Here is a 14473-nt window from a genome sequence, read left to right on the forward strand (position 1 = left end):
TTCGATTGAAGACCTTCCATCACTCTTGCTTAATCCCAGGTGTGTTACTTACATATGGAGCATCTTACCTTGTGTGCGCACTGGCCAAGCCCCTCCGAGCCTCCATGTGTACGTCATAGATGTATGACGCTTCTGTGCACCCTAAAGGACAGCTTCTCACCTCCATTGTATTTCCACGTCCTTCAGTCATCCATCAGAGGGTGAAGGTCTCAGCTCATGCTGTCGACTTGGATTGGGAATTGGCATGAAGCTTTCAAGAGCACAAGATGGCTCCTCGGCCCCCTGGACGTACAGAAGGACGGGGAGTGTTGGTTTTGTGCATTCGACGGACAACACGGACGGACAAAAGACAAAACCAAAGAAGTTGTGAATTAGGAGGGAAAAGATGTAACGTGTCACACACACACACACACACACACACACACACACACACACACACACACACACACACACACACACACACACACACACACACACACACACACACACACACACACACACACACACACACACACACACACACACACACACACACACACACACACACACACACACACGTAACGATACCGGACTCGTGCTCGCTACGGTCCACGGAACCAGGTGAAGATGTGCAATTCGAACGAGAGGTCTTGTGGAGGAACTGAGAACAGGAGACCATCCTTGGGATCCATGTCGACCGGTCTTTATTTGGTATTTCCGCTTTTTGGGTCCCGCTTTATCCGGAACCAGTCGAGTCGAACAAACACACAGACGACTGGTCGCTCGTCGACGCCACCAAAGATTCATTAAAGTGGAACCCACATGGACGGGTGCAGATTATCATGGCGCCCCAGTGACCGCGCATTCCAAGGCCTGTGTTCCGAGCAGACACTGTAAAAACGCACCCCAACCTCACACTCACAAACTATTAACATTCTCAGACGCTTTCTCCCCGAACCCCCCACCCCCCTTACCCCTTACCCCTTCTCCTTCCCAAGCACTATCCCCCCTGCCACACACACACACACACACACACACACACACACACACACACACACACACACACACACACACACACACACACACACACACACACACACACACACACACACACACACACACACACACACACCCATGGTCTCCCAACACTCTCATAATGGCGATGGAAAGTAAGGAGCATTTTGAGTGAAGCTCATTTTTCAGTCTTGGTGTCATTATCAGGAAGGCATTTTATCCTTCCTTCCTCCAACTCGAGCCTATAACCCCCAAAATGAAGTCAACAACACACACACACATACACACACAAACACACACACACACACACACACACACACACACACACACACACACACATACACACATACACACACACACACACACACACACACACACACACACACATACACACACACACACACACACACACACACACACACACACACACACACACACACACACACACACACGAATGCCCCGGTGGGTTGGACGGCGTCTCCCTCTCCGCGTTTTAAAATTCTTCCTTTTCTATAGTTCATCGAATCCTCCATTTATAAAGACCTCCCTGCGTGCACGTCGGCCTCAACCTCTTTGTGTTTCCTTTGTTTTCTTCCTTCTCCCATTTCCTCTGCATTCCCATCAGTCTCCTCCTTTTATTCCTTTCACATGGTCGTACCAGACGGTGTCGCGGGAAAGCCCCGGGTTCGGATCGCAAAGACCCGGTCCCGGTGACGGCGTGAAGAGCGTGAACGAGTCGGTCAAGGCAAGCGGAGAGACGCAACGTCGGCTCCAAAGGGTCCACGTAGGGTCTGAAGGGTCTACGTTCGGTCTGTAGGGTCCACATTCGGTCTGTAGGGTCCATATCGAGTCTGAAGGGTCTACATTCGGTCTAAAGGGTCCAGATCAAGTCCGAAGGGTCTACATCCGGTCTAAAGGGTCCACGTCGGGTCCACATTCGATCTGAATGGTCCCAACGGTCTAAATCGGGTCCACGTTCGGTCTGAAGGATCTAAGTCTGGTCCACGTCGGGTTCACGTTCGGTCTGAAGGGTCTCAAGTGTCCACATTGGGTCCAAAGGGTCTACGTTCAGTCTGAAGGGTCCAAGTCGGGTCCGAAGGGCCCCCAGGGTCTAAGTCGGGTCCACATTCGATCTGAATGGTCCCAAGGGTCGAAGTCAGGCCCACGTTCCGTCCGAAGGGTCAAAGTCAGGTTCACGTTTGGTCTGAAGGGTCTCAAGTGTCCAAAGGCACGTCGGTTCCGTCATCCGTCATTGTACACATCCCACGTGTACATATGGCAGGGTGTCCGTGCTCGGGATATACTTGTCTAACTCTTGAGATCGACTGCTCTTCTCATCGCCGAGCCATCTGTTCCTTGTTTGAATCCGCACCATTTGGGTTCACCACATTGTCATGTGGTTTCAATCTCTACCACCGTGTGCGGATTCTAGGGACGTGGACCTCGTGCGGACCGTATGATATACAAGGAGACTATTCCCGTACAAACCGTAAAAGGGAATCCAATCGTGTCTGCTTGTTACCTTCTCGAGCTTGTCCACGACTCGATGGCGACGACCACACACTTGCAAGGTACTCGTACAGGTGAAGGTTTTTTTGGTATTCATTTATTTGTTTTTTTTTTGGTACACCTTGTCGAGGCTCGTGTAGAGCTAACACACAACACACAACACACACACACACACACACACACACACACACACACACACACACACACACACACACACACACACACACACACACACACACACACACACACACACACACACACACACACACACACACACGGGGGGCATGAGACAAGAGGGTCGGAGAGGGAAGGACAAAACAGTGGGGAACAGAGACATTAGATCTGTGGAAGGGAGAGGGATGGGATGGGAAACATGGGGCATAGAAGATGGAATATTACAGGGACTTTCAGGAAGGAAAGCAGGGAATTTGAAGTTGGTGGGTTTAGGGTGGATTAACGGAGGTAGAAAAGATCAAGGGTTTGGATGGGGGATGATAAGAGGTGGTTGTGAACAGCTGTTTTGAAGTCCTGGAGGGAAGAATGGGATTGAAGAGAGTGAGGGAGTTTAGTCCAAAGGCGGGAAAAAAGAGGAATGAAAGAGTGAAGGTGAGCAGTGATTTGTGATTTTGGTAGTTTTACCAGAAGGGGGTTGTTGGTGGACCTTGAGCGCCCTGCGGAAATATGGGAGCAGGGAGGACGAGACCGGAGAGGAGACGGTAGAAGACAGAAAGACCACCGACCTGCCTGTGGTGAGAGAGTGAGAAGCTCAAAGATTCAGCCTCATCGTGGGAGATGCCAATGATCCGAAATGCCTTGGTTTCCACAGCGTGAAGCCGAGAAAGGTGGGAGGCAGGAGCACCAGCCCAGAGAGGAGAGCAGTACTCCATCAGGCTGTGGACGAAAACTTTGTAAGTGGTCAGAGGCTCAGATGGGCCGATGAAGGACTTTGCATGACAGAAGATTCCCAGTCGGCCACTGGATTTGGAAATATGAAAGGGTTAAAATGTAACAGGATTCCTGATGTCCACTCATGTCTTCGTCCTCCATGTGATGTATGCACGAGCTCCTCCATGAGCCTGAGATCAGTGTAAAAGTCAATAAATAAATAAATGAGCCTTGTGTGACGTCACGCGGTATATACTGTAAGTGTGACGTTGTCCATGTAGAATTAGTCTTACACTGAACTCTGGCGAGACCTTGGTTCGTCAATTAATTCACACGATCTTGGTTCAAAGTTCGAGTCCGTACAAGGTCCGGTCCCCATCATGGACATCGTCGATCTGTGCAAAGCCATCTATATTTCAAGTAAAGATCGTGTCTTATCAACTTTAAATAAATCGATCGTTTGTATTTTATCTTCGATTTCTCGACAAATTACATGTCCGTCATCATGTGTACACTTAGGATCATGCTATATTCACTTAGGTCATCTTATGTTCACTTAGGATCATGCTATATTCACTTAGGTCATCTTATGTTCACTTAGGATCATGCTATGTACACTTAGGGTCATACTATGTACACTTAGGATCATGCTATGTACACTTAGGGTCACTCTCGGTACACTTAGGATCATGCTATATTCACTTAGGGTCATACTATGTACACTTAGGATCATGCTATGTACACTTAGGGTCACTCTCGGTACACTTAGGATCATGCTATATTCACTTAGGTCATCTTATGTTCACTTAGGATCATGCTATGTACACTTAGGGTCATACTATGTACACTTAGGATCATGCTATGTACACTTAGGGTCACTCTCGGTACACTTAGGATCATGCTATATTCACTTAGGTCATCTTATGTTCACTTAGGATCATGCTATGTACACTTATGATCATGCTATGTACACTTAGGGTCACTCTCTGTACACTTAGGATCATGCTATATTCACTTAGGTCATCTTATGTTCACTTAGGATCATGCTATGTACACTTAGGGTCATGCTATGTACACTTGGAATCATGCGATATTCACTCAGGTCACGCTATGTACACTTAGGGTCACTCTATGTACACTTAGGGTCACGCTATGTACACTTAGGGTCATGCTATGTACACTTAGGGTCATACTATGTACACTTAAGGTCACGCTATGTACATTTAGGGTCACTCTATGTACACTTAGGGTCACTCTATGTACACTCAGGGTCACGCTATGTACACTTAAGGTCACGCTATGTACACTTAGGGTCACTCTATGTACACTTGGAATCATGCGATATTCACTCAGGTCATGCTATGCACACTTAAGGTCATGCTATGTACAATTTGGGTCACTCTATGTACACTCGGAATCATGCGATATTCACTCAGGTCACGCTATGTACAATTAGGGTCACTCTATGTACACTTAGGGTCACTCTATGTACACTTAGGGTCACGCTATGTACACTTAGGGTCATACTTTGTACACTTAGGTCATGCTATGTACACTTAAGGTCACGCTATGTACATTTAGGGTCACTCTATGTACACTTAGGGTCACTCTATGTACACTTAGGGTCATGCTATGTACACTTAAGGTCACTCTATGTACACTTAGAATCATGCGATATTCACTCAGGTCATGCTATGTACATTTGTCACGCAATGTACATTTCACACACCATCTCTCATGTAATCCACTTTTACATCATTCGGGCATCTCGTCATCGTTTTCTGCTCTAAACGGCCTCATAGGAGGGAATCGTGGAGGAAGGAGCAGCAGTTTCGGATGCTGGAGAAGGCCGTATGGCCCGTCGTGCCCGTGCTTTATCCACACCTCATTATCAATGTACATCTTGGGTTTTGCTCATCCCGTCCTGATGGTCGATCAAATCGAGTGTGACATCCACATTCCGTCGTCCGTGAATTTATCATGCAACCGGCACACACCGGCCTCCTCTTTTCGAGAGATACAGTGGGAATCCTTTTTAAATGTATGCAACATAAACAAATATATTCAGAGAGGACAGGCGGCTTATTGTTGCCTCGTGGCGGTACTGCACCCATGTAAACTTGCCCTGCAGTCACTGAGCTTACAGCACCACGAAAGATTACCCTGCAGTCACTGAGCTTACAGCACCATGTAAGCTTACCCTGCAGTCACTCAGCTTACAGCACCATGTAACCTTACCCTGCAGTCACTCAGCTTACAGCACCATGTAACCGTACCCTGCAGTCACTCAGCTTACAGCACCATGTAACCTTACCCTGCAGTCACTCAGCTTACAGCACCATGTAACCTTACCCTACAGTCACTCAGCTTACAGCACCATAAACCTTACCCTGCAGTCACAAAGCTTACAGCACCATGTAAGCTTACCCTGCAGTCACTCAGCTTACAGCACCATGTAAGCTTACCCTGCAGTCACTCGGCTTACTGCACCATGTAAGCTTACCCTGAACTCACTTAGCTTACGGCACCATGTAAGCTCACCCTGCAGTCACTCAGCTTACAGCACCATGTAACCTTACCCTGCAGTCTCAGCTTACAGCACCATGTAAGCTTACAGCACCATGTAAGCTTACCCTGAAGTCAGCTTACAACACCCTGTAAGCTTTCCCTGCAGTCACTCAGCTTACAGCACTGTGTAAGCTTACCCTGGAGTCACAAAGCTTACAGCACCATGTAAGCTTACCCTGCAGTCACTCAGCTTACAGCACCATGTAAGCTACCCTGCAGTCACTCACCTTACAGCACCATGTAAGCTTACCCTGCAGTCACTCAGCTTACTACACCATGAAACATTACCCTGCAGTCACAAAGCTTACAGCACCATGTAAACTCCACCTGAAGTCACTCAACTTACAACACTATGTAAGCTTACCCTGCAGTCACTTGGCTTACAGCACCATGTAAGCTTACCCTGCAGTCACTCAGCTTACAGCACCATGTATCCTTACCCTGCAGTCACAAAGCTTACAGCACCATGTAAGCTTACTCTAAAGTCACTCAGCTTGCATCATCATGTAAGCTTACCCTGCAGTCACTCAGCTTACAGCACCATGTAAGCTTACCCTGTAGTCACAAAGCTTACAGCACCATGTAAGCTTACCCTGCAGTCACTTCACTTACAGCACCATGTAAGCTTACCCTGCAGTCACTCAGCTTACAGCACCATGTAAGCTAACCCTGTAGTCACTCAGCTTACAGCACCATGTAAGCTTACCCTGCAGTCACTCAGCTTACAGCACTATTTAAGCTTACCCTGTAGTCACTCAGCTTACAGAACCATGTAAGCTACCCTGCAGTCACAAAGCTTACAGAACCATGTAAGCTCCACCTGAAGTCACTCAACAAACACTATGTAAGCTTACCCTGCAGTCACTTGGCTTACAGCACCATGTAAGCTTACTCTGCAGTCACTCAGCTTACAGCACCATGTATCCTTACCCTGCAGTCACAAAGCTTACAGCACCATGTAAGCTTACTCTAAAGTCACTCAGCTTGCATCATGTAAGCTTACCCAGCAGTCACTCAGCTTACAGCACCATGTAAGCTTACCCTGCAGTCACTCAGCTTACAGCACCATGTAAGCTTACCCTGCAGTCACTCAGCTTACAGCACCATGTAAGCTAACCCTGTAGTCACTCAGCTTACAGCACCATGTAAGCTTACCCTGCAGTCACTCAGCTTACAGCACTATTTAAGCTTACCCTGTAGTCACTCAGCTTACAGAACCATGTAAGCTACCATGCAGTCACAAAGCTTACAGAACCATGTAAGCTCCACCTGAAGTCACTCAACAAACACTATGTAAGCTTACCCTGCAGTCACTTGGCTTACAGCACCATGTAAGCTTACTCTGCAGTCACTCAGCTTACAGCACCATGTATCCTTACCCTGCAGTCACAAAGCTTACAGCACCATGTAAGCTTACTCTAAAGTCACTCAGCTTGCATCATGTAAGCTTACCCTGCAGTCACTCAGCTTACAGCACCATGTAACCTTACCCTGTAGTCACAAAGCTTACAGCACCATGTAAGCTTACCCTGCAGTCACTTCTCTTACAGCACCATGTAAGCTTACCCTGCAGTCACTCAGCTTACAGCACCATGTAAGCTTACCCTGCAGTCACTCAGCTTACAGCACTATTTAAGCTTACCCTGTAGTCACTCAGCTTACAGAACCATGTAAGCTACCCTGCGGTCACAAAGCTTACAGCACCATGTAAGCTCCACCTGAAGTCACTCAACTTACAACACTATGTAAGCTTACCCTGCAGTCACTTGGCTTACAGCACCATGTAAGCTTACTCTGCAGTCACTCAGCTTACAGCACCATGTATCCTTACCCTGCAGTCACAAAGCTTACAGCACCATGTAAGCTTACTCTAAAGTCACTAAGCTTGCATCATGTAAGCTTACCCTGCAGTCACTCAGCTTACAGCACCATGTAACCTTACCCTGTAGTCACAAAGCTTACAGCACCATGTAAGCTTACCCTGCAGTCACTTCGCTTACAGCACCATGTAAGCTACCCTGCAGTCACTCACCTTACAGCACCATGTAAGCTTACCCTGCAGTCACTCAGCTTACTATACCATGCAACCTTACCCTGCAGTCACAAAGCTTACAGCACCATGTAAGCTCCACCTGAAGTCACTCAACTTACAACACTATGTAAGCTTACCCTGCAGTCATTCGGCTTACAGCACCATGTAAGCTTACCCTGAAGTCACTCAGCTTGCAGCACCATGTAAGCTTACCCTGCAGTCACAAAGCTTACAGCACCATGTAAGCTTACCCTGAAGTCACAAAGTTTACAGCACCATATAAACTTACCCTGAAGTCACTCAGCTTGCAGCACCATGTAAGCTACCCTGCAGTCACTCACCTTACAGCACCATGTAAGCTTACCCTGCAGTCACTCAGCTAACAACACAATGTAACCTTACCCTGCAGTCACAAAGCCTTACAGCACCATGTAAGCTTACCCTGCAGTCACTCAGCTTGCAGCACCATGTAAGCTTACCCTGAAGTCACAAAGTTTACAGCACCATATAAACTTACCCTAAAGTCACTCAGCTTGCAGCACCATGTAAGCTTACCCTGCAGTCACTCAGCTTACAGCACCATGTAGGCTTACCCTGCAGTCACTGAGCTTACAGCACCATGTAAGCTTGCCCTGCAGTCACTGAGCTTACAGCACCATGTAAGCTTGCCCTGCAGTCACTCAGCTTACAGCACCGTGTAAGCTTTCCCTGCAGTCACAAAGCACACATTGCCATGTAAGCTTGCCCTGCAGTCACTCAGATTACAGCACCAAGTAACCTTACCCTGCAGTCAAAACTTACAGCACCATGTAAGCTCCCCCTGAAGTCACTCAACTAACAACACCATGGAAGCTTACCCTGCAGTCACTTGGCTTGCATCACCATGTAAGCTTACCCTGCAGTCACTCAGCTTACAGCACCATGTAACCTTACCCTGCAGCCACAAAGCTCACAGCACCATGTAAGCTTGCCCTCCAGTCACTCAGATTTCAGCACCAAGTAACCTTACCCTGAAGTCACTCAGCTTGCAGCACCATGTAAGCTTACCCTGCAGTCACTCAGCTTACAGCACCATGTAACCTTACCCTGCAGCCACAAAGCTTACAACACCATGTAAGCTTACCCTGCAGTCACTGAGCTTACAGCACCATGTAAGCTTACCCTGCAGTCACTCAGCTTACAGCACCATGTAACCTTATCCTGCAGTCACAAAGCTTACAGCACCATGTAAGCTTACCCTGCAGTCACTCAGCTTACAGCACCATGTAAGCTTACCCTGAAGTCACTGAGCTTACAGCACCATGTAAGCTTACCCTGCAGTCACTCAGCTTACAGCACCATGTAACCTTATCCTGCAGTCACAAAGCTTACAGCACCATGTAACCTTACCCTGCAGCCACAAAGCTCACAGCATCATGTAAGCTTGCCCTGCAGTCACTCAGATTACAGCATCAAGTAACCTTACTTTGGAGTCACAAAGCTTACAGTACCATGTAAGCTTACCCTGCAGTCACTCAGCTTGCAGCACCATGTATGCTTACCCTGCAGTCACTCAGCTTGCAGCACCATGTAAGCTTACCCTGAAGTCACAAAGTTTACAGCACCATATAAACTTACCCTAAAGTCACTCAGCTTGCAGCACCATGTAAGCTTACCCTGCAGTCACTCAGCTTACAGCACCATGTAGGCTTACCCTGCAGTCACTGAGCTTACAGCACCATGTAAGCTTGCCCTGCAGTCACTCAGCTTACAGCACCGTGTAAGCTTTCCCTGCAGTCACAAAGCACACATTGCCATGTAAGCTTGCCCTGCAGTCACTCAGATTACAGCACCAAGTAACCTTACCCTGCAGTCACAAAACTTACAGCACCATGTAAGCTCCCCCTGAAGTCACTCAACTAACAACACCATGGAAGCTTACCCTGCAGTCACTTGGCTTCCATCACCATGTAAGCTTACCCTGCAGTCACTCAGCTTACAGCACCATGTAACCTTACCCTGCAGCCACAAAGCTCACAGCACCATGTAAGCTTGCCCTCCAGTCACTCAGATTTCAGCACCAAGTAACCTTACCCTGAAGTCACTCAGCTTGCAGCACCATGTAAGCTTACCCTGCAGTCACTCAGCTTACAGCACCATGTAACCTTACCCTGCAGCCACAAAGCTTACAACACCATGTAAGCTTACCCTGCAGTCACTGAGCTTACAGCACCATGTAAGCTTACCCTGCAGTCACTCAGCTTACAGCACCATGTAACCTTATCCTGCAGTCACAAAGCTTACAGCACCATGTAAGCTTACCCTGCAGTCACTCAGCTTACAGCACCATGTAAGCTTACCCTGAAGTCACTGAGCTTACAGCACCATGTAAGCTTTCCCTGCAGTCACTCAGCTTACAGCACCATGCAACCTTACCCTGCAGTCACTCAGCTTGCAGCACCATGTAACCTTACCCTGCAGCCACAAAGCTCACAGCATCATGTAAGCTTGCCCTGCAGTCACTCAGATTACAGCATCAAGTAACCTTACTTTGGAGTCACAAAGCTTACAGTACCATGTAAGCTTACCCTGCAGTCACTCAGCTTGCAGCACCATGTATGCTTACCCTGCAGTCACTCAGCTTGCAGCACCATGTAAGCTTACCCTGAAGTCACAAAGTTTACAGCACCATATAAACTTACCCTAAAGTCACTCAGCTTGCAGCACCATGTAAGCTTACGCTGCAGTCACTCAGCTTACAGCACCATGTAGGCTTACCCTGCAGTCACTGAGCTTACAGCACCATGTAAGCTTGCCCTGCAGTCACTCAGCTTACAGCACCGTGTAAGCTTTCCCTGCAGTCACAAAGCACACATTGCCATGTAAGCTTGCCCTGCAGTCACTCAGATTACAGCACCAAGTAACCTTACCCTGCAGTCACAAAACTTACAGCACCATGTAAGCTCCCCCTGAAGTCACTCAACTAACAACACCATGGAAGCTTACCCTGCAGTCACTTGGCTTGCATCACCATGTAAGCTTACCCTGCAGTCACTCAGCTTACAGCACCATGTAACCTTATCCTGCAGTCACAAAGCTTACAGCACCATGTAAGCTTACCCTGCAGTCACTCAGCTTACAGCACCATGTAAGCTTACCCTGAAGTCACTGAGCTTACAGCACCATGTAAGCTTACCCTGCAGTCACTCAGCTTACAGCACCATGTAACCTTACCCTGCAGCCACAAAGCTCACAGCACCATGTAAGCTTGCCCTCCAGTCACTCAGATTTCAGCACCAAGTAACCTTACCCTGAAGTCACTCAGCTTGCAGCACCATGTAAGCTTACCCTGCAGTCACTCAGCTTACAGCACCATGTAACCTTACCCTGCAGCCACAAAGCTTACAACACCATGTAAGCTTACCCTGCAGTCACTGAGCTTACAGCACCATGTAAGCTTACCCTGCAGTCACTCAGCTTACAGCACCATGTAACCTTATCCTGCAGTCACAAAGCTTACAGCACCATGTAAGCTTACCCTGCAGTCACTCAGCTTACAGCACCATGTAAGCTTACCCTGAAGTCACTGAGCTTACAGCACCATGTAAGCTTACCCTGCAGTCACTCAGCTTACAGCACCATGTAACATTATCCTGCAGTCACAAAGCTTACAGCACCATGTAACCTTACCCTGCAGCCACAAAGCTCACAGCATCATGTAAGCTTGCCCTGCAGTCACTCAGATTACAGCATCAAGTAACCTTACTTTGGAGTCACAAAGCTTACAGTACCATGTAAGCTTACCCTGCACTCACTCAGCTTACAGCACTGTGTAAGCTTACCCTGCAGTCACTCAGCTTACAGTACCATGTAACCTTACCCTGCAGTCACAAGGCTTACAGAACCATGTAAGCTTACCCTGCAGTCACTCGGCTTACAACACCCATGTAAGCTTTCCCTGCAGTCACTCAGCTTACAGCACCATGCAACCTTACCCTGCAGTCACTCAGCTTGCAGCACCATGTAACCTTACCCTGCAGTCACTCAGCTTGCAGCACCATGTATGCTTACCCTTCAGTGACTCAACTTAAAGCACCATGTAACCTTACCCTGCAGTCACAAAGCTTACAGCACCATGTAAACTTACCCTGAAGTCACTCAGCTTGCAGCACCATATAACCTTACCCTGCAGTCATTCGGCTTACAGCACCATGTAAGCTTACCCTGCAGTCACTCAGCTTACAGTACCATGTAACCTTACCCTGCAGTCACAAGGCTTACAGAACCATGTAAGCTTACCCTGCAGTCACTCGGCTTACAACACCATGTAAGCTTTCCCTGCAGTCACTCAGCTTACAGCACCATGCAACCTTACCCTGCAGTCACTCAGCTTGCAGCACCATGTAACCTTACCCTGCAGTCACTCAGCTTGCAGCACCATGTATGCTTACCCTTCAGTGACTCAACTTAAAGCACCATGTAACCTTACCCTGCAGTCACAAAGCTTACAGCACCATGTAAACTTACCCTGAAGTCACTCAGCTTGCAGCACCATATAACCTTACCCTGCAGTCATTCGGCTTACAGCACCATGTAAGCTTACCCTGCAGTCACTCAGCTTACAGCACCATGTAACCTTACCCTGCAGTCACTCAGCTTACAGGACCATGTAACCTTACCCTGCAGTCACAAAGCTTACAGCACCATGTAAGCTTACCCTGAAGTCACTCAGCTTACAGCACCATGTAAGTTTACCCTGCAGTCACAAAGCTGACAGCACCTGACCTTCAATAGAGGACTCCCATACATGTCCATATTTTCTTCGGCCCAGGCGATGTTGAATACGACGTTGGGTCTCAGAATGTTCTTCATGGAGTCACGTGAAGACCCATCCCACCGGCAGGGTACTTAATAGCTGACGCACGATACCTGCACAGTGTTGGATGAAGACCACTCGGTGTTCGAAACGTTCGACCCAAGCCTTGCCTGCAGGGCAGCTCGACACTTCACTCCGCATAGTGGATCTGGAGTTTCCTCGAGCTTCCAATAAGGATTTCCCTGATTATTATACAACCAGCTGCTTTTGTTTGCTTCTTAATTACCTGTACACAAAAAACGGAAAAAAATTCTGAAAATTATGAATGCCAAGGCAAATAAATTATGAATTTAGAACTTTCAACAACATTTATCATCCCTTGAAAAACAACTTTTAAACCAAAGTAGATTCAAAGTGATGACCAAGGTCGGTAAAAATGCACTGAATGGAACATTAACATGCATTGAAATGGACCCAAACAAAGATTGATGACTTCGTCCAGTCTAAGAGGTGTCCCATAAACTGTGAAGCTTGAGTGTGGATGAACAGTCACAAGTTCAACAAGAAGCAAGTAAAGGTGTATCACCAGTGGGCCAATTCGCCATCGTGTCCACAAAATAATATGATCCACTCGGTGACTTGGGTGTCATAAAATGGCCAGTGCCCATGGGAATATAAGCTGCTCACCAAAAGGGGTTCAATGATAGCAGTCCTGCGGTTGAAAGGAGTGAAAACCCACTGAAGATAGAGCCGCGACGTGTAGTGTGGTACGAATCTGCGGGTGCAGAGAGCAAAAGTGCTGCTGGAAGATACGCCACAAACACAGTTTAACTCCAGTGAACTTTAGTTTAACTCCAACAAACTTTAGTTTAACTCTAGTGAAGTTTGGTTTAACTGCAGAAAACTTTAGTTTAACTACAGCAAACTTTGATTTAACGGCAGCAAACTTTCGTTTAATTCCAGTGAAACTCAAGTCCATGAGTCATCCCCTCTACGGTGTAAATAGCGAGCTGCCAGGCAGGAAAGAGTCCTCACATTGGTTAAAGCTTTCTTCTTCACTCATCCTTCAAGGAAGGGGGGGGGGAGGGGAGGGTCCAAGAGCCCGATAGTCATGTGAGGCAAAATGATTGGTTAGAAAGCAGGTTTAAAAAAATCACGCCAACACAACTACCATTGGTTGGGCAAGTAAATAGAATAAAGTTCATGATGTAAAAGTACTGTTGCTGTTCTGTGGAACCGGCACTTACCCAAGGCAATGGAACACATCATATAGCGGTTCCCAAGATAGTGATTTCATTAGTATTCGTTCCAGACAGTACTTCCTTTATATGTAATGGGTTTTTTGGTCATATGCGTTGCGTGGCCTTTAGGTCGGTTTTCTTCCCATTCTTTATCTATTTTACTTTGCTGCACACACAAGCTCTCTATCATGCAAGCATCATGCAACCAACAAGACACCTTCATAATACTCCCACACCATCGAACCACACCCCAAGCTCACCTACATTCACCGCCTCAACCACAATGAACAGCCACAACTATGATGCCTCAACCACCATACTGTAACTCACTGCTATGATGCTGCTACAAACACCTCAACCACTGTCACCACCACCCCCTTTGAGACCAACAGGGAATGGGGAAGTGTGGCGTACCATTACCGGCACTCAGACTCGGAACGCTCAGGCATC

General features: G+C 47.5%; 1 protein-coding gene across 1 annotated transcript in view; it reads left to right on the forward strand.

The window, feature by feature from the left end:
* Window positions 1-266: 266 nt before the first annotated feature.
* The window catches only part of LOC147009178 (uncharacterized), a 68223-nt gene continuing 54016 nt past the window's right edge, over window positions 267-14473 (forward strand). Inside the window, exons 1-4 of the mRNA XM_085862993.1 lie at window positions 267-563; window positions 996-1116; window positions 1256-1447; window positions 2668-2782. Of these exons, the coding sequence (XP_085719119.1) occupies window positions 267-563; window positions 996-1116; window positions 1256-1447; window positions 2668-2782 (725 nt within the window). The remainder of the gene's footprint in view (window positions 564-995; window positions 1117-1255; window positions 1448-2667; window positions 2783-14473) is intronic.

Source organism: Eptatretus burgeri, chromosome 17 (assembly GCF_056783735.1).
Source record: "Eptatretus burgeri isolate ZD-2024b chromosome 17, Ebu_testis_v1, whole genome shotgun sequence".
Lineage (NCBI taxonomy): Eukaryota > Metazoa > Chordata > Myxini > Myxiniformes > Myxinidae > Eptatretus > Eptatretus burgeri.